The sequence below is a fragment of the Serinus canaria genome, chromosome 1 (assembly GCF_022539315.1).
Source record: "Serinus canaria isolate serCan28SL12 chromosome 1, serCan2020, whole genome shotgun sequence".
NCBI lineage: Eukaryota > Metazoa > Chordata > Aves > Passeriformes > Fringillidae > Serinus > Serinus canaria.
This window is the reverse complement of record NC_066313.1, coordinates 63,114,369-63,136,673: the sequence shown is the minus strand read 5'-3', so window position 1 is coordinate 63,136,673 and position 22,305 is coordinate 63,114,369. Positions and strand designations below refer to the sequence as shown.

The 22,305-nt window shown below is 36.3% G+C and overlaps 1 protein-coding gene across 2 annotated transcripts in view; it reads left to right on the top strand.

Moving 5' to 3' along the window:
* The first annotated feature begins 9,810 nt into the window (after window positions 1–9,810).
* The window catches only part of KLHL1 (kelch like family member 1), a 182,203-nt gene continuing 169,708 nt past the window's right edge, over window positions 9,811–22,305 (top strand). For both annotated transcript variants that reach the window (XM_050974172.1, XM_030235167.2), the window contains exon 1: window positions 9,811–10,298. In XM_050974172.1, coding sequence (XP_050830129.1) covers window positions 9,811–10,298 — 488 coding nt within the window. The remainder of the gene's footprint in view (window positions 10,299–22,305) is intronic.

The window sequence follows — 22,305 nt, the reverse complement described above, 5'->3', positions numbered from 1 at the left end:
CACTGCCTACGTCAGTGATGAAAGTATTAAATAACACTGGTTCCAGTATGGACTCTTGAGGGACACCACTCATCTCTGATGTCCACAGGGACTCCGAGTCATTGACCACTTCTGTCTGGATGCAACTTTCCAACTGACTCCTCATTCACCTAACAGTCCACCCACGAAATCCATCTCTCTCTAATTTAGGCAACAAGGGAAAGATTTTCAGTCCTGTTCATCTGCAATGAACTTTTCTGCAGGGGATTTAGAAAAGTACCTAAGGAAAGAAAATAAATGATCTTCCAAAGTATTAGAAAAGAGCAAAACCAATATTTTCTTTTAAAAAAAAGGAAGGAAAATTTTCCTGGCAAACTGGGTCCCATTGAGGAAGAATATGTTAGTATAAAAATATGTAATATCAAAAGGTGTTTACTGTTGACCAGTACTTTATGTCCTTACAAATTTCATTCAACCAGATACCTATTCTCATTAGTATGTTTGAAATATTAGGGTATTTCAGATATCTGAAATTTCTAGGCCATTTATTTTCTTAAATGGCCTAGAAAATTACAGTAAAGAATATCTGCCACAAGGTAAGAATATAAATTGTTGGAAAGATGTACCTGGCTGCTATTCATTGCACAGAGTACTAAAAGAAAAAATGTTGTGCATGTTTACATATGTATTTGTCTTTCCTTAACTACTGTTTAATACATTTATCATTTTACAACAGAAAATAGAGGGCATTATTCAATTTGTAGACTTCAGACTAGACTAGGCTTTGGAGACCATCTTAAAATTCAAAGAGACTTGAGAAACTGGAGTTGTTTATGTTCCAAAACAACTGCAAACTGAATGTTTGCTGACAAGAATGCATTTTTAGCTTAAAAGAATAAGAAAGATAGCAACTGTCCTCACCTAAAACCTACATCCTGATAGTCAAACTGCACATATGAATATTTGGGGCAAATAAGGAAATTGCCCAAAAGTTTACCATAATGATTCTATTATTTGGTATTTTCTTCAGTCCCTTTCTTTAGATTATCAGAAATAATAAGCCTTCTTGTTTTAGGTAGCAGTGCTTTGTACTGCCCATATAACTTCTACAGGATAGGTAACACGTGTTGTGATCATCACAGTATCCTAATTAGTGACCTTCTTTGTTAATTATGCCTTTCTATTTGTTATATGCTGTAGCAATCAAACTGCCCAGCTCAGATTAGAACAAAATAACAAAAAATATTTCAGTCCTTATTTACACACTTGCAGCTACAGACGAAGTTGTGTCTGGATTTTACATTTAAATTTAATTTATATGTAATCTTATGGAACTGCTAAAACCTACTGGAATAAAATAGGAAAAATATATTGACTTTGCATTAAAAACATTTATTAAAAACCCCCATAATATCTGTCATTTATGATTCATTCAACTATGATGAGAAATTTGAGGGGAGAAGGGGAGAAAAGAAGGAGAATAAGAGAGAGATTAAGTAGAAAGATATCATCACCATGTAGTTTTTTGTGGCATCCTTCTGGTCCTCCTCCACCCTGGTCTTCTGGTGGTGGAGTCCCAGAGTCATTCCTCTGGCTACTTGCAAGTCTTTACCTTTCTTAGATGTGGAATTAAGGCCTTCCTGTTTTGCTACTTGTGCTTGTCTCAAGTTCCTGATGCGGTGGCTTATCTTATAATAACTTTTTCTTTAACAGTGTTTTGAGAAATGCAACTGCATTCTTTAAGTTCTCACAACATTCTACATCTAAAAAAAATGAGCAAGGGATTAAAAATATGGCATAGTTTGTCAGGTAAAATCAGAGAAAATGCAGCAGGAAAACAATTCTGCAAACAGAACTAATTATAATTATGTGAAACTTCAGATATAAACTAATGTAAAAAACATTTTAGAGTGTCCATAACCATCGAATCAAATCTTTCTGCTTTTGTACCATGAACCTGAAGCCAGGAATTTTCAAGCAATTTTTGATCTTAAATTGTTATGCTAACAGTTACTGTGAGTGTCATGACATTTGGATGGAAAACTATCAAGTTGTTCAAACAATTACATACTGTAATCTGAATCAAATGGCATTTCTTTCCAAGGGAGCAGCCACAACAGTATACACCTTCGGACACTCAGTTCAAATGAAAGAGTGAACAGGCAGATTAAAAAAACCATTCTCAAATATTTGATTTTTTAATTTGGTCAGACACTGAATGTAAACAATCAAAAGACCATTTGTACACATAACCATAGACAAAGCCCATCTTTTCTTTTCAGAAGGAAGGACAGGAGAAGTGAAAAGAGCTTATTTTGTTGCTTTATATTCAGTGCTGAAGAATTCTTTTAAATAAATAATATATTTCTGAAAAATGTGTAACTTCTTGCTTGTTTCTTTTTAATGCATTATCTGATTGTGATAGGAGATGTGAAAGAATGAAGTGAATTGTAAATAAAGATTTCATTGTCATTAAAGTTTAAAATTAAAATCGCAGTTAGAGATCCTCAAGAGCATAACTACTTGTGTATTTTATTGTTAGGATCCCCAGAAAGAACATGAAGTCAAAAGTTGTCCAGACATCCACCATTCCTTGAAAACAACAGAAAAAAATCTGTAACTAGGCAATAAAAATTTTTAAACTACTCTTACTCATGTGGCAACAAGGCACTTGATACAAGCAACAAATATCTTGACTGCAACTAGAACGTTTAATATCATGGAGAAAAAGCCAGTAGCTTCCTAATCTGAAAATACACAATTTTTCAGAGTTGGGAATCTGTCTACTGAGACTATGCAGGAAGTATAAGGTACTAAAAGTTTGATGCAAAATAATACGACAAGTGAAAGAATATACCTCTGTGAGGGGTCTTACATACCATGAGAGATGAGGAAAATAGGGAAATGCTTTTCCTGTTAGTGTGTCTTATTATATTTTCCTATAAAATAAAACAACAAAGAAAATAATAAGTCAGACTTATTAAAAAAACCTCCAAAGTTTCTTTTAAAACAACCGGTTCACAGAGGATCCTTAAAAAATATCTTGTAAAAGGTTTTCAATGGCAAAATTACCCCCAAATTATATTTTTTTTTAACTTCAAAAGAACCTGTGAGCTGAAATACAAGCATTGTAAGGTCATGTCTAGAACAGTAAACAAAATGTCCCTGTGCCTGTTCTCTGCTCTGTTCAGCCACTGGACCCAGGCCAAATGGCATGGCACCATTTACCTCCATATGGCTAAATGCTTTTTTCCTCCAAAATTCTAGCTGTATTCAAAGTGCCTATTGAGTATGTTCCCTGAATTATGCTAACTTCTGAATGAGGTTGAAAGATGCTGGTTTGTACAACCAAAAACCATTTTAAGGCTGTGATGCCTTATCAGCATTGACCATCTTATGCCAGTTAAAATGGCTGTTTAATTTAATTTAGTCCAATATAATTTGCTGCTACATGGGTAGTTGTGAAATTTTAGCAGTTTCCTTTTTATAGATACTACATTGCAAACCATTGGTGTCTCTATACTGCGATTTGCCAACATATATTTGAAAGTTTTCAATTTAGATTAAAAATAAACTTTGAATAAAAGATCAGCTGGAAACTGCATATTTTTTGAACAGAACATGAAAGCAAACCAGTTCTAAGAAGATTCTGAATCATAGGAAAATGACAGCAACTATTATGGAATCTAGCAAAGAAAAAACACCCTATTTTCTTTTCATCACGAGAGATTGATGTCATTCATAAAAACACTACTAGAAGTGTTAGTTTTAGATCAAAACAAAACAACATAATGATTTTTATAAGATATTCTAGCACTTAAAATATATAGTAATAGTGTCTATGTGAATCAGCAAGTGGTATGGATGACTGGCCTCGAAATGCTAAGGTCTAAGGATATTGGGTGGAATATGGCATAGGAGCAGAGGTGTGTGCTCTGCCAAACCTGTAGTAGAAGGAATTCAGCTGTTTCACTTGACCATAACTTAGAAGAGTAGACATGGCATTTTCTTCAAATAAAGGTGATTAATAGGCAGCTGGGGAACTGTGGGTAAAAACTATGTATTTCACAAGAGAACTGACAACTGTCACAACCAGAGGAATTGTGGGAAATTATTTAGGAATTTAAGACTCATAATATTATTTAACTTCCCTACTTTTTGAAAATAATTAGAGTAATAATTTCATTTTCTCTAGCCTTAGTTTACTTGCGAATCTTCACCCACAACAAATCCTGTAGCATTTGCACTTCTTAAGTGAAATCCTCTGACCATTGAAAAACTGCTTTGGGGTGTGTTTATACAGCTGCTTGTGATCCTGAAATGAAATGGATTAAGAAATTGCTGTCCCTCAAGCTTATATAAGATAGGCAACTGCTCTTCTAGGCTCCTGCAATGCCGAATAAAATGTATCTGTTCAAGTCACCACTAGGGGTAATTCATACAGCATTTTTTTAATCTGGCATTACTAAGGAGACACTCATCAACAACTGTGGAGAAGAAGTTTTTTTTACCACCTGAAATAAATGCAGTTGGTCATGTCACCACACTTTCAGAAACCTAGCCTCTGCTCTGCTAGCTCACTTTTAATTTTGAGAAATCACACCATTTAACTGTTTAACTTATTGAAGGCAAAATCATTCTCAAAAGTTCAATCTCAGTTGAAAACTCTCTACAAAAAACCAGTCATAAGTACTGACAAGTGAATTAGCTCTGGTTTACTTTTTGTCTGGTTTTGTTATTCCTTTCTTCTGCCATTAGAAAACAATCATAGTAAATAAGTGTAGGCATATCTATAGTATTTTAAATATGACTTCACATACTATTATGGGAGGAAAATCAACAACTTGACTCAGAGGAATACCACAGCATTATGTTTATGCATTATAAACAACATAAGAGTTTAATTTCTCCCTACTACCATCTATTCCCAGGGTTTCTCAGTTTACTTACCAAAATAGAATATATCTACATATCATAAACTGTTCAAAGGCTTTGTAAACACCAAAAGCTTAAATAATAATTCTAAAGCATTACTTATTTGCTTGAATCACTTAGCACACTAGAATTTTCTGCTCTGAGTTTTGATCTCTCAATGGATCTCCCATCCCATCAATTTCTTTCTCCACTTTCTTTAGCTTGAGTATTCTATAGTTCTGTTTCACAGCATCTTTTTAACACTCTCTAGCTTCTGAATGTGTAATTAACCACCCACAAAATAAGCATCTTTATAGCTGAAGTGCATGTTCATTCATTCGTGTGAGAACTCCCACACTAAAGTGAGAATTGTTGTAAAACTTCATTCTAGTATCATCCTTACCCAAAGCACAGAGCTCTCTTTTTGTTTGTTTGTTTGTTTGTGTTTTGGTGGCTTTTTTGTTTGTTTGTTTGTTTTTTGGTTTTGTGCTTATTCTCATTAAAATTCAGCATCTTCTGGATTAAATTATGTGACAGGATAAAACTCAGTAACAAAATTATGCCTTATCCTTACAGTTTGTTGAGAGGTATAGCCCTTCTCTCGTTGGTAACTTCCATTCCCCAGTACACATATAAGCTCATCACTCTCAGACTCTATCTTCTGATTTTATGTAATGCAGAGACTCACATAGACAACTCTTAACCCTAAGGGGTTTCTTTGCATGATGGCTCCTCTGTTGTTTGTTTTATCCATCAATAACCAACTGAAACTCAACTTCAGTCCTAATCCACAAGTTCTCCCTGGGGTACAACATGCAAATAGCTTGACATAAATCATGTGCCTAAAAATAAACAGTACTCCAAACCTTTTCAATAGAAAAAAGGAAAAAAGAGGTTAATAAAATCTTACTCTTTAGGATACCTACTTCTAACTTTTTTCCTTTGGAAGTGCTTTTTAGTACTTGAAAGATTTATTAAAAGGATATATATCCCTAGGCCATTTTTCCTATAAAACATGAGCATGGGACTTCCTTAGGGACATGACTATGTGAATTTATTTCATTTGAAGAGCATTAGAAAGGCAAAAACACAAAGAGAAAGTGTCAGGAATCTGACTCATAACTGGAACATAAAGAATAACCACTTTCATCTGTTTGCCTGACTAATAGATAAAGAAAAAAGAGCCTTGAATACTTTCAAGCAAAGTCGGTAAAGTTATTCAAGATTTGAGTGACAATGAATAATCCAGGGAAACTATGTTGGGGGTGGAAGCTGAGAAATGCTGTTTAATAAACACAAATACAATGTGATATACAGTGTGCAACCAACAGACAGGAAAGTTTACCTGTTATCATTTTTTTTTGGCTATATTTCATGGAAGACATAAAATACGGATGGAATGCTGCAAGACATCAAAATGTTTCCCTTTGACAACCTAAAAAACAAGTGTAATTTCATAGTTCTGTTCATATGTCTATGTCAATCCCATATCAGTAGACTAAGACATATTTGACTAGTAAGCTAATTATTTTAGTGCAATTCCTATGAGTAAGGTCCCTAGAACTTCAGTAGTAGAAATATTTTTTCTTCTTCTGAATGGAGAAGCAAGCCTAGATAAATTACAGAGTTAAGTTAGTATTTTTATGTACCAGAAGTTTCAACTGAAACTCAAATATATTTTGCTTTTCTCTCATGTGATAATCCAGAATATGTTTTTTGCCTCCCCAGCATATGTAAAAAGTATTCACTGGGAAATAGGAAGATAAAATTCTGTGAAAACGTAACTAAACCAGCCTGTTTAACTCTTCTACTTCATGCTCAGAAAACCAGTTTATTAATTAACTATAAATACTAACAATGACTACTTCTTCAATATAGCTTTTTTTTTGGGGGGGGTAGCTCTTGTTTACTGTAAATTGACAAAATAATTGTGATCATGATATGAACTAAGATAATCGAGACAGTTTTCCAGATTTCATTTTATGATACTCAAGTGTTCATGCATCTTCATGCAGGAAAAAAAGCTGGCATACATGCCAAATTAATGCATCTCACTGCAAAAAATTTATTTATGAACTAAAATATGAAAGGATCAAGTAATGTTAAATAAGTCAATGGCTATACATGATATATTGAAGAGCCGAGATTTTAGTTACTAAAAAAATCCAAGACTTTATTTCAGTTACTGACATAACTGAAATAAAAACATTTAAATAACAAATATCCGAAGCATTTTCTACCTTTTTTTCTTATAATTTCTTGATAGCGTGTACTGCATGGACAGGTGATAAAACACCTAAATCACTTTCTTGGGTTGCACTATAATATATATTTATTGAGTGACCTCTGAAGTATATTTAGAAAATATACTTTTTTGGAATGTACTGTCATTTATACTTATATATTTAGGTGAAGTAAAGAGAGAATATCTAACTTATCAATGGTTCACATCAAATTATCAATTTAAGTATTAATGCAGATTTAAAAATTATTAAGATTTACAGCATGGCAAGAAATGATGCAATTCTCCTCAAATCAGAATATCTGAATAGGCTTAATCAGTTAAGAGGTATTAAACACAGAAGAGATAGCATTCTGTCTATCTATATATTAATTGATTAAAACTATTTTATATGAAGATACCCCCATCTTTTAGGGTGTATAACTAGACACTAAGTAGCCATTACTCACTATAGATGATTTCATATATTTCATCATAAGAGATGCAATTCTAGCCTCTCAGAAATTATTGAAGTTTCATCTGTCCTATTCTAGATGAAGATTTCTAGGCATTTCTTCCCGCTGCTCTTGCAAGCAGCACATACTCAGATCAGTTCCTAGATAAAAATGAACTGTGTCTTCTGTTTGATTTAGAATGGGTTTTGTCTCTTTTTCTATCACTGAATACTGAGAAAAAAGTTGAGGCACCAGGGAGTTTCAGTCCAGCTGTTGTGGCATAAATCAATATTTAAAATGCACAGTGGCAATTTTTCTTCCTTTGAAAGTAGGACTTGGTGCCCTGAATTCTTGTACTGTTAAATCCAAGACTTTATTAGTGTTAAACACAAACCCTAATATTGGTTTTTATCCAGAAGCACTACTCCACTGACAAACTAAACAAAACAGTAATATACTTCAGTCATGAAGTAAATATAACAGTAATAAAATTTTTAATTTGTGTTTGATTTTTGTGCTTCCCTGGAGGAATTTTCAAGCTATAATACTTTATGAATGAGGAGTTAAAACATTCCAGCTTGAGGGAAATAAGTCCATCAACCTTATTTCTTGATTTCACAGAGTTTGAACAACAAACTTTTAAAAGCTCATGAGTGCATGGGTAAAGCTGGCCAATGCAAAAATTTCTGGTTGAAAATACAATCTGTTTCATCATTTTCCTAGGGATAAATCTACTTCTATTAGTAAGGTACAGATGAATTGCAGGTATTCTGTGTATCATCTTATTGCCACCAACTTCTCACATGTGGGGTTTATGAGCCAGGTGACAATATGCAATTTTGCTGCCATATCCCTCTCCTACATTTCACTATAAAGCTTTTAATTCTGTAATTATGTCCCCGATGCAGTGTACTCTGTGACACCCCTCCCAAGTGGGCAGATGTTCCTAAGCAGATCTCTTATGTTGTGAAAGGAATCTCCCTTGGGTTTAGCACTGTCAGACTGCATTAAGAGCAGGTATGAAAGGTAAGAAGCAGATGTGTCGTGCTATTTCTGTTTGACACGCTGTACCTCTAGCCAATGTTTCCTACTGGTGCAGCAACACTGAGCCAACAGGCTAATGAATGGAGCCTGCAGAATACATTGTTAACCTGCAACCTCATCCAGTCTCCATGCAGTCTGTTAAGTCAGTACTCCTATTATTCACATTTTTGTGTTTACTGCTGCTGATACATTTGCTGTTGTACTTTATTTTGCTCCCAGTAATATACAGATGTCTCAGAACCAAAATACCAAGGTGAGTAGACCTGCACTGGAGGGAGAAGAGGAGGAGGCTGTGAGGGGCAGCTGGTGACCTGCCGACTTACTTGCACGACGAAGCTTGCAGCATCTCTTTTTCCCTCTGTCTCTTCACACTGACGGCCCCAGAGCACATCTGCGTCACATGCAAGGGAGGGGGCGGCTTGGTGAGAGGCGCCGAGATAGACAGAAAATTGTATACTGAGGACCTTGACAGCCTCACGGGCGGGATTTTTTTTCCCCCTCCTACGTACAGTGCATATAAAGGAGCCCCGATTTCTTTCTGTGCCTGCTCTCAGGCTTTGCCATCCCAGATAACGGCAGGCATGGGACTCCCCAGAGAAACGGGATGGGAAGGCGGGAGGTGGAGAGAGGCTTCCAGGTGACTTTTTCCTCTCTGCCTGCACTCGGTCACGGAGCTCTAAGAGACTGAGGAGGTGCCACCTGCCTCCCGCTGTGGCTGCCGCCGCCGCCGCTCCTCTCCGGGCTCTAGCTCGCTCCCCCGTTAATCAGATTAGCGCGTCGTAGCAGCCTCCCTCACCCGCTCTTCCCTCGCAAGTGTCCGTCTCCCCTGAGAGATGTCTCTCAATTCTGCCTCTCTCTCCTCCCCTTTCCACTGATCACCGTGCAGTTCTCGTCAGCTCTGGGCATCTCTCCCTCTCTCTTTCTCCCTTTCCTGCTGGGTGTCTCTATCTCCTCTTGGCTCTGTGCATCGCTCCATCCATCCTCTCCCTCCGCACTGCTGTGTGCGCGCATCTCTCTCCGCCCGGCGGCTGCCACCCCTCGCCCTACAAGCCCAGCGCTGCCCGGAGGAGCCGCCGCCGCCGCCGCTGCCGGAGCGGGGCCGCCCCGCGCTGCCGCCGCCACCGCCGCCGCCTGGCCCTGCCTGGCCGCCGTGAGTCCCGCCTCAGCCCGCGCCCGTCCCCCGCCTGCCGCGGCACCATGTCCGGCTCCGGCAGGAAAGACTTCGACGTGAAGCACATCCTGCGCCTCCGCTGGAAACTGTTCAGCCACCCCTCGCCGGCGGGCGGCCCGGCGGGGGGAGGCTGCCTGCCGCCCGACAGCAGCTTCGAGCACTGGGGACCGAGCCAGAGCCGCCTGCTGAAGAGCCAGGAGAGAGGCAACGGCGTCTTCTGGAAGAAATCCGCCTCGTCCGCCTCCTCCTCGGCGGCCACCACGGCCAGCCCGCCCAACGGGACGCTGCTGCCCGCCGGCGGCCGGCCGGCCGCGGGGCACGGCCCGGGACCGCCGCCGCCCCGCACCGTCTTCTACGTGGAGTCCCTGGAGGAGGAGGAGGAGGAGGCGGTGCCCGGCGGGATGGAGGTGGCCCTCGAGCCCGAGAAGCCCCTGGCGCCGCCGGAGCGGGAGGAGGCGCCGGGGGGCTGCGCCGATGGAGGCAGCCGGGCAACAGGTGACGGAGGCGGGCACAGGTAGGGGAGCGCGGCCGCTGCGGCGCCACCTGCGCGGCGGGCGCGGCCGGGTCCGCGGGGGTCATCGCGGGGCTTTGCGGCCCCGGGGGTAGCGGCGGGGAGAGGGCTCAGCCGGGTCGGTGTGCTGGCGTTGTTGCGGGAGGGTGAGGGTCTGGGCGCGGGACGATTCCTGCAGTTTGAACTAGCAGGGTTTGGAGGCGGAGGGAAGGGCGGCTGGAGGGCTGCCGAGAGTCCCGGGAGAGACGGCCAGCCTCACGGTGAAGGTGACGTGGACCAGGGATGCTGCCCTTGGCCTGTCCCTGGCCTTGCCCCTGCTCCTGGCCTGAGGCTGCTCCTGACCAGTCCCAGGTCCTTGTCCCTGTCCTGTCCCTGTCCGCACCTCCGCCCCCGCACCTGGGCTGCCCCTGCCCGTGGGGCTGGCCCGAGATCAGGCGCCCCTCAAAGCCGGCGCTCCGCGCCGGGAAACGTCGCTACCCAACTTTCTCAGAAGTTCATTAAAACGCTGACGGGATGTGGTGCTGTTCTGGGTACTGGGATGACAGATGAAAGCTCGAAAGTATAAGCGTCCACTCTCCTGAAACTCGGTGTTAAGCCTACCTCAGAGAAAAATAAGACTTATAAGAATTTTATGAGTCATCAACTGAGTGACACATGAGAGGATGTAAGAACAAGAAAGACACATCCAGATTCTTGTGTTTCATACAAATGCATTAATGTGGAATTGCTTTTCCTTCCCATTCCCTGCCCTCTTCATGCCCAGGTGAAACAGAAATTAAAATCATTTGAAGAAGGAAATATAGCTAACAGAGAGCTTTCAGAAAAACTCTGATACAGATAGTCCTAAGGGTAAAATGACTCATTACTTTAACTCTGCTTGCTCCTGCCTCCCCACAGTTAAGATTACTTCATTTTTATTTCCCTTGTCTTTTTTTTTTTCCCTATGGAGAGAAATGTACTGTTCTGTTTCTAAACATTAAAAAAAATAAAAGAAATTATTTGTTTTGCTGGTTTTGTTTTCATATTGAAAGTTAAACATATCATATTAAATATTTTATGACATGAAGGGACAGCACTGTGCATATGTTTGGATTAGTACAGCTGTAGATAAACATATCTTACTGTTTTGTCAGTTGCTATAGTTGATTTCATAGGAGCTACATAATTTAAACACGTGGAATTGCTGCTAAGTGAGTTAGTGTATATTTTTAAAGCAGAAGCAATGCTGAAGTTTTTATGAACACTGGAAGTTGTTCTGAGCAACAAGAACGTGCTTATTCTATGATTCAATTCAAATTGTTATCAATACACTACAAACACAGATAATACACCAACCTTAAAATTATATCTTCAAGGTTTTTTAGGAGGGAATGGGAGAGGTTAAAAACTAATACCAATATAGTTTCATTCTATGGACTTTTCACTTAGGTGTGCCACTGATCTGAGATTCTGTAGAGATCTGCATACTAACAGAAACTTACTGAGTGGCACCACTTGATTGGTACATAAGAGGTTGACTTGATAGAATATATGTACTCTGTGACATTATGTACCTGATTACTGCTCTTACTGCTCTCGATTTTCATAATCCATTTATTTTATGTTCTTCATTCATTGTTACTGAAACAACATCTAGTCATCAGTAGCTCATAATCCTGTTGAAATATGCTCAAATTTGTTCAGATTTAAAATAACTGCTTCAGGAGATGTGCTTTCATTATTTTTGAAAATGCAACCTTTGGAAGTATGAGAATGTTCAAAATAGTTTTAGAGTCTAAGACTTGACTCTCTGTTTCTTATCAAAGAACCTTTCATTTGCCTCTACAAACTTTGCATGTTATGTCAAGAGGTGGTCAAGTGCTGCAAAAATGACTGTTCTGTGCTTAAAAGTTCTATGATCCAACAATCATCTAAAGCCCTTGTAAATTATGTCTCACTCATTCTGTAGACATAAGTCTTTTTATAAATATTTTTTTCTGCTATTGACATATATGAAGAAGTGAAAATTGCTTTTTCTTTTTTATTTTTAGTGCCTACTTAGTATCACTGTATCTCCAAAAGAGTGTTGGTTGGATTCTTGTTTGGGGTTTTTCTTTGTTTGTTAGTTTCTTTATATTAATTTTTTTCTCAGTTGGTCTCCTCAGCTTGGTACATGAATTTTGTACTGGTATCCTTTTTCAGATCAGCTGGATTTGTTTTTCAGTGTAGTTTTAGTTACTGTTTCTACATCTAAGCTAAACCCAAAGCAGAAGTATCTTGAATTCTTGGTTTTAATCTTCTGTTAGATATTGTGGGATTTATTAAATGAGAGAATTCATTATTACACAACCATTTATTTAATGGTTGTGTAATAATAAATACATTCTACTTTATTAATTTGGGTTTTTTTATGTTTCTTAAGAACATCCTCTCATGTCAATTGTACAATATATCTATGCATAAGTAAGGTATAAATGCAGATAGTCCTATTGGCATTAAGAAGACTGAAGGATTAGATGGGGCATGTTATAAAGTACTTACCTAATTGTTCTACTTTCCATATTAAAAAAAAAAAAAAGAAAGAAAAAAAATGTTTTACCATTAACAATAAGTGTTAGAGCATGGTCTGATTGCTTGAAATTGCTTGGAAACATGCATATCAAATTGGTTTAGAGCTGGCATGACAAAATTGTCAATAGATGCAGTGGATATTTAAAGATTCTTTTTTTTTGATCTTCATTTCCTAAGACAAAACTGTTAGGAAAAAAAAATCTATAATAGGAATTTTTAATTAAGATTTACAAGTCAGACCCAAAATGCTTGGAAAATACCAGCGCAAAGATTTGTGATACATCTATCAGAGCCTCAAAGTTTGTAATGGAGATTTTACATGCTCACGATGGCTCTTTTCAGGTGACTTGTTAATCAGCCCGCAACATGAATGGGATTCACTTAATAGACAAAGAGTTAGTATCTTATCCCCTCCTTTCTGGGTGGGTGGTAGCCTGTTTTGCTTGCCTGGCACTGTTCAAATCCTATGAAGATGTAATTCCTCATGTGCCCTTGGCACTGTTCACCACTACACTTAGTACGTGCCTCACAAACTAGTAACAGGTTTATTTTTACATCAGCCCTATTTTACAGTGGAGGAGCAAGCCAGAAGGAGAGATATAAGAAAAAATCCAAACCATTGAATTGGTTGATTTCAGCACATATAGCACTTTTCTCCCACTACTTTCTCTGTTCTCAGTTGCACCCATAAATGATGAGCCCATCTGCAAACCAGTCCCAGACTCCTCTGGTTGTGTGTGAAAGGAGTGGAGAACACAGGATTCAATTAACATTTGGTTTAAGAGACGGTTCCAAGAAGAATATGCCAGATATGCCTAACCCACATAAAGCAAGCACTGACAATGCAGAAGTCTTTCATAAAACATACAAGAATTTGAAAATACAGTTTCTGAAAGAAGATGGCAAATCCTTCCACCATTAGATACTTTCTAATAGTGTACTGTAAAGAAAGAAGCAAAAGGACTGAATACTGTGACTTTCTCACACAACAGAGTTTCCTGCTCAAATGTTGAGTCACTAGAAAAGTAATGAGGAAGGCATTTTACTGTGTTTCTGTCGAGTTTTGTCAATTGGAAGTAAAAAATTCAGTATTAATGGGAATCCAAAAGGTTAATAAATGAGAGAATGATTTTCTAATTCGAACATTAACTGAGAAATTTAGTTTGCAAGTCTCTGTGGTCAAAACTATTTATTTAAATTAAATTGCTATGATCAGCGAAGAATCAGGAACATAAAAATGTGCATTTTTTAAAGTACATGATCAAAGCTTTTGTATTAGCATTTCTTTTGTATTTTTCTGTTCTGAGCCCACAAATCCTGCATTTTGATGCTTTTGCCCATTAGTGTCCACTTCCAAGTCTTCTTCCTTTTCTCCTAGCAACCTACAACCTTGTGGTTGGCATGCTGCTCTATAAAGTCACGAATTTGAAACCTATCAGGATGACCAACATTCTCAATGCAGCTTTCTAATTTAATGAGGAAATGTTTTGTCCATTTTAAAAAATGTAGATAAAACTGTCATAAAAATTTACTATTTGACTACTTCATGCACTGCTCTAAGTTTAGCTAGTCTTAGGAGAGGATTCTGGTCCCTGGTTTCTAAGTAAATGGAGCTTCCTGTTTGCAGCTTTCATCTTGGTACCTGAACTTACAAGAAGAGGAGAATCAAGATACCTTTAGGATCTTAGTCTACCTTGAGTGTCTTAGTTTACCCTGTGACCTCTCATAACTTCAAGTATTTTCACAACCGATCATGTGGCCTTTCTTAGGTGCTATCCATACTTGAACCATAGCTTCCTTCTCCTATGATAACCAGATCCTAAAATTAGATCCTAAAGAACTCAAATCAATATCTGCCTATGTTTTTATAGACTCATATAGACTGCTTTCTTAAGAAGGCAATTTAATTCTTGGGGTGGAATATAGATCACACAATTTTGCATTTCTTAGTGTTATGGAATCAGAAGAGGATAATGCATTTGTTTATATCATGAGCTAGTTTTTAAACTTTATTATGAAACTTCTAAAAAAGGTTATATAACTTGTAGGCTTTTATATTTATACTTTTAACTTTCACAACAAAAGAATCAGGGTTTCCTACACAACACAGGCCACAGACCTTTCTTATTCATTCTCAGAGGATCTATGCTCTGTGCATGGGATGCAGAAGAATCAGGTGATATAAATAGTGCAAGAACACATAGCTGAAGACTGTATATATATACGTGTATGGAATTAGATAGGTTACAAAGAGCATCTAGGTCTAAAATTTCCTAACTTTAAAAACTGGCTTTGGTACTTTTAGAACAGCATTTCTAAAGCTTGGCTGTTTTGTTTTGGTTTGGTTTTTAAAAGAAAAAAAGAAGCAGAAGAACACATAAGTCACTTCATGTACTGTCACCTCTTTTGTCCGTCACTTGAATGCAGAACTGAAACTTGAGGTTTCACTGTGTATCCCATTGCCACTTGAACTCGTAGAATAACTGACATCAAAAGAAAGTTCTTGGTTTTTACTTTGGTGATTACAATGGTGATTGTGTACTTCCTCTGCATAAGGACTGAGGACTTCAACAGTGGAAGATATTGCAAGTCTTTAGAAGCTTCTGCTGAATTTGGAATTCTCATGAAAAGCATATTCCTATATCTTTCTTCTTGGTGCTCTTGAACTTACTGTCTTTTGTTGCATCCACTTTATTTTTTTTTTTTTTTAATTGAATGTGTGTTGTCCTGGACCTTATTCTTGCTTTTTTCTCCCCCTGCTTTCCATGGTCTCAAAGGAATCCCTACTGCCCTCTTCAAATCCTAGGTTCCTTACTCAGAAATCATTACTTGGTTTTGCCAACATCTCTTACCATCGCCTCATTGTTTCCCAGGTTACTTTCTGTCCACTTTTGCCTGTACCTTGTCCTAGATACTTCCAAAAATAAAGTCAGATTTCCCCTAGTTCATTAACAGCTTCTTGGACCTCTCATTGTTCTGTTTCTCCCTAACTATTTTGCAATCTTTGAATTTCAGTATCATTTACACCTTCCCTTATCTCCTTAGCTATTTTTTAAGAAAATCTTAATAGAATTTCCATTCCTATGTTTTTACCTCAGCTCCCCATTTTACTTTGTTCTCTGAGTTGTTTAATCACTGGCTGTCAAACTGATGGTAGTATTTGCTGTGTTTAATGGGTCAGCAAGACACTTTAGTTTGAGTAACTCCTTCAGTCCCTGATGGGGATTTATCTTATCTCATCTCATCTCATTTCATCTCATCTCATCTTTATCTTTATCTTAGATGAACATTTTTGAATAAGGTGAATTACCTTTCAGATGTCCCTATTTCTCATCATTGAGTGTAACAATAGTCTAAAGTGGCTAGTTCAGGTTCAAATGTTTGATTTAAATGTTTAATGTTCAATTAAATTTGGTAAAAAGAACACCATTTGAAGTCTGCGAATTCAAACTGTTCTAAAAAGAATAAATGGATAGAAATAATTGAACCTATTATATTTTCACAGTGTTAGTAAAAAGTATATCACTCATCTCAATAAAAGTATGGATGCTGCTAGAAAACGAGTCCATTAAACACACTATGAAGCAAAGGACTTGACCAGTCTTTTGGTTGTTGTTACCCATGTACTTTCAACGTTGACAAAACCAACCATTCTTTTTTCCTCTGGACTAAATTGCACTGTTTTTCAGGAATATTTAAAAAAAATACAGTATTAAGAAAAGATTTGGCAGTGAAAATATCAGTTGCACAGGGAGTGACTGAATCAGTGAAATACCGCTAAAACTATGGACCTCTTAAGTGTAAACATTAAAGAACATTACAATAGGGAAGTGCTTTTCAACCTTTTCAAAGTCAAAGTAAAAGAAAGAACAGAGAATAACCATCTTGAAAATCCAATTGATGGTGAATTGTTATAGATAAGTCTGCAGAAATACTCTTGGCTTGAATATAATTTTTTTCCCCTCGATAAAACCATTTCTGGAATAATTATAGTAGAGACCAACATAAGCCTATATATGCTCAAATAAATACGTACCATTTGCATTTCTCTCTTAGTATAAACATTATAAGATTTACATATATTAAAATGCATATATGTATATAATTTATATAGTTCTTAATAAATAAATTAGAGCTGATTCTTATATAATATTTTTGTGAACAGTGAAGCTCATTCAAATATTGCACATGGAAAAAAAATGGAGCATATTGTTGGAATCTGTTAAATTCATAAGAATGTTGCTGATACATACAGACAAACATACTCTTAACACATGATCATTGTTTCCCAGCAGCTTCTTCTTATCCTTGTGACCATTTTTTTATACCCTGTTGAAAGCAGTTTAAGAATTTGCTTTCTTTTTATATCTCAAACTTGCATTATTTTTGGTGAAAATTGCTCCTCAAATGTTATGCTATGATGTTTTGGCAGAATTTTCTAGCATAGAAATTTCCTGGTGTTGTTAGAACAATTTTTAAGAATACAAAATTGATGATTTAAAGTAAACTATTTACACTAGGGAAAGAACTAGATGTTATTAAAAGTTTCAAAAACGAAATTTATCCTGTAAAAAGTTGAGAGCTGCTGGAACTTCCTCAGAAAGACAAGTAACTGTGTAATCATCCCTAATAATACTAAAAAAAAAAAAAAAAAAAATAATCCCCCAAATCCCCAAACCTCAACTTTACCAAAAATTTAATTTTATCAGTATTTAAAATTTCTGATTTTTATTTCAAAAGTCATAACTTACCAGTAATTTGAGATTAACATAGATCCAAAATACTAAAATAAATACTAAAATATTATTACATTTTTAGTAAGAGTGTAAGTTAAGATTATAACTTTGTTTAGATGTTTTTCTATTAGTAATTTAGATCTTTTATCTCTAAATTTTTGAAAATGTTTCTTTTAACTGTAATTTTGGATTGAAACATTATCATAATTTATACTTTAAAAACAAACTTTTAAGTGAAAAACATTTTTCTCCAAAATAAAAGGAAGAAAGTTTCTCCAAAATTCATAATAAAATCTAGCTGGAAGTTTCAACACATGCTTCAAGTTTATGTCACATTGTTCTTTCCGTATCGTCTATTTTCAGTTGAACTCTTGAATATTTGTACTGGCTGTGCTGATGATTCCTGTTAGTTTAGGGCAGTGTTTATTACAGTTCTGTAATCCTAATGTTATATATTGAAGGCATCAGAAGGGATTGTCATGAGTAGCCTGGTTTTCCAAACCACGTTTGTAATCATATCTCCTATTTCTTCTCTCTTCAGTCCTTTACTGCATCTCTCCCTGCCACATTTTGGCTGTCACACAGACCTTTCCTATCAATTAGGATTCTCAATCCATTCTTTCACTTACGCAGTGAAAGAAGGCACATCTTATCTCTTGATTTCCATTTTCACTACTTAATGTGGAATTTCTTCTATTCTTCTTGACTCATGAAGAATATTGGCTTTAGTTAATGAGATAAAATGGAAAATAAATGATGGGTGTTTAATTCTCAGAAACAAGCCAACAGAAAAACACGGAGAGAATTAAGACTTAAGATAATGTAAAATTGAAAATAAAGCTTTATATTTTAGAGTTTTCCATTATCTCAAAATGAGAGATGGAAATGTCTTTTTCAAAACTTAAAAAATATTTTTTGAACCTAAACCAACAATCTTTATCACATGGGATTGATTTTATGAATTTAGTAAGGCAATGATTTTCTTATTCTTTAATAAGTAGCTGGGTGTAATTCATGGAACCCAGCATCTGCAGTTCATTCTTTTTTTAACTGTATCAGTCAAGTTTTCTTTTTGACTATGTGTCATCAACATTAAAATATTCAACCTTTTGTAACACTTGTATTTTCCTGTCATCTGTTTTCATCCTTCCTCCTTCTATACCATATGGAGAAAACAGCACTGTTTTGACCTTGGTGTCTTTTTGCTGCTATGTAGGTTTGCTTTGTGCAAAACTCATGAAGGAAAACAAAACCAAATTAAATTTAAAAAATCATAAAACATCCTTGAATCTGAATGGGTATGATGCAGCATCTTTGCCGAATATAGTCCTAGGACTGAATCCTGTTTGGCCTCCTAATTCTTTCTAAATATGCTTCAGTGGTTTAAGTGATCCATACCTAAAAATAGTGTTGAATTATGTAAGGAGAAAAAAGTCCAGAATGCATACCTCATGCCACATTCTGTTGTGCTGTGTGTTTTTGTTTGAAACTATAGTTTCCAAGATTATTTTATATTCTAACTGGGAATAGGTTCTTTCAGAGTGTAGAAGTTGTTTTACTTTCAGCAAGTATGGAGAAAACTTTATAAAAACCACTGCCTATGTATTTTCAGGAGTATATGGCACTGCAGATACTCAACTTTTAATTCTTGGATGGACTTCTGATTGCCTCCAGAGATATAACTTCTTTTCATGTTGTAGACCAGTCAGGTGCATCACCTGTCCAAGCCTTCAGGCCAATCTAGTTCACTGGTTTTTTTCTCATATTCCTTGTTATTTCTCTACTTATAAACTTGAATATGTAATATTAGTGTACGTTCATCCACTACTAATTTCCACATGCATTGCTATATTTTTATTCGTGCAGTCAAATGATAATAGTTTATGAATGTCCAAAAGATTGAATTTATACAATTGTTTCTGTAGTAGAGTTTTGTAATGCTAATCATCATGCTAAATGCAAACCTTCTGCATGTAATGCCTGGTGGCTCTTATTTATGCTCTATTTATATATTTAATTCTCTTCTCTTCTCTTCTCTTCTCTTCTCTTCTCTTCTCTTCTCTTCTCTTCTCTTCTCGTCTCTTCTCTTCTCTTCTCTTCTCTTCTCTTCTCTTCTCTTCTCTTCTCTTCTCTTCTCTTCTCTTCTCTTCTCTCCTCTTCTCTTTATATATTCAATTCTCAGTTATTTCATCATAATTTTTACGATTAACTTATCCACAAAGATAACCACTTTTTATATCAATTATCTGAAGTTCAGAACAAAAATATCCCTTCAAAGTAGCAATAGTAAGAGTAACTCCAAAGTAAATGAGACATCAAAAATAGGGAAGAAAAGAGCAGAAAGAAGGATAGAGAGAAAGTAAATTATATAAAATAAACAACTCCATATTTTCAATTAGTGGGAACAGTTTTTTAAACTATTTTTAGTCTTCTATTGATAAACATAAGGACTTCAAACTACTGTCACATCTCAGAAGTTGTTTTTTTAATTGCAAAAGCTTCAATTAATAATTGTTTTTTAATCAACAATGCCTTCACCAACACATTTGATGATAATTAATCCTCCTGAGTTAAGTTTTTTGCATATCTTGACTCCGGTATTTTAATTTAAAAGATTAATGACTTTTGTTTGAAAAGTAATAGTGTTTGAGAGGATAGAAATTTAGATGAAAGTGAATACTTCTGTACACTGTTCATTGGAGATGTAAATGGAATTTATGAAAATTGCTATAAAAGGGATTGAAGAGGAAAGCCTTGACATGCAAAATTAGGAACAGCAGTTGTATCAGTAGGAATTCAGATGTTTCTTTTGCACCCAGTACTTTCATTTTAGTCAATAAGGACTAAATAATGAAATAAAGCATATGCTTTTTAAAAATAAAAATGAAAATATTCTGAAATTATTCACCCATATGTTATAGGAGAGAATTAAAATACACACAATAATCTTGAAAAAAGTCAAAGACCTCTGAAAAACTGAATATGGAATAGTGCAACTTGCTATCCTGTCACAACAATAATCATCAGAGGTGTGAAGTAGGATCAAATGTCTAGATAGCATTCTGCAGAAGTGTTGCACTTTGTACAAAGCAAGTAAAATATAAATCAAGTATTCCATCCTGCCACCAGAATTTAATCATAGGAGTAGATGAACGGACACATAGCCTGTGAAAAAAGGAATTTCTATTCTCTGATCTGTTTGGGTAGAGCCTCAGGTCTACTGTATTGTCCAGAACAATCAAGAAATACATGGATTGTTTGAAGAAATTCCAGGTAAAAAAAGTTACTATCATTTTAGAAAACATGTTGTACCAAGAAAAGATTATCACAGGAAATAAATGTTTGTGGGTTTTTTAAATATCAAACAGGTTTACTGGTAGTGGTGTAGACTCTTTAATATCTTGGATTATAAGCTTATAGTAAACTAGACAAACTTCTGTCAACTGTGACATGTTTAGACATGACAATCTTTTTGCCTGGAAGAAAGAAGAACATTCAATAATTTCTCACAAACTGTCAGTAAGTATCTTTGTATGAAAAGGTTGCCTGCAGATACTGACGCAGATTTTAAAAAAAAATCTAACCTTTTGTATGAGGACTCAAAGTTTTTTATCATTCACTTTTTACAACAGTCATTGAATATACCTTTTAGAATTTAAGTACATCGTTTCTTTAAGTTTTATGAGTTCATCTGATTTGCTCTTCCGCTGGATTACTGTGGTGTGCCAAATCTCATGACTGTGCATACCCAAAATCAGTCCCCATCATTCATGCATTTAACATAATGCACAGACTGGTATCTTAAAAAGTTTAGTGTTTAAAGAAATTCCACTTACTGAAAGTGAATGCCAGTATTATTATTTGAGGGGATTTTGTTTGTTTTCTGAAATTTTTTTGTTTGTTTTCTAAAAACACTGAAACAAAAATAAATTGATTGCATGGGGAAATTATAAACTGAAACTAGCTGTTTTGAGTCTGAGTCCTTAAAGGCAAGATCTTAAATCTCCATTAAGTAAATGCTACAGTAAAATAAATTCATCCACAGTGCTCATAAAAAAGAAGCTTAAGTACATAATGAAAACTTGTGTATTTAGTTCATCAAACTGTAACTCCTTAATTATGTGAAATTTAGTGTGTTCCTTTTTGTGCACAAGCTTTATTGTTATTCCCCCTAATTATCCCACTCTATGTCATATTTCTAATTACATTATCTTAAAAATATTGTGGAAAATATTATGAAGTTGATTGCTTCCAGAAAGTGAATTAGATACAAAATAAAAACTTAAAACCATTTTGTATGGTTCCCTGAGTAATGGCTAGTGCCATCTCTGTCACCACCATGAAAGTTGAAAGGTTGGTTTTTCTTTAGATGACACTGTTTTCATGACAGGCTTCAAACATTACAAAAACTGAAAGCTGAAATGAGACCTTTCTATGTGTAAGACTCTTAATCCTCTCATAGTAAAAGAGTTCACATCATTAGGAGTGTAATGCATAGAATGAAACATGGTTGTCTAATAAGGGAGATTTCTGTCTGAAATGTCCCATTTTCTTTGTAGTGGTGACTGGAAATGTAGCAAAAAAGAGGCAGTGAGTAATTAGGAAAGGAAGGAATGTGAGTTATCTTATGAATTCTAGTATAAGAGGCTTACTTCAGAAGGAGAAATTCACTGGAAGGTTTCTTTCCAAATTCTGGCGATTAAGAAATTATAGAGGTGTTTCTT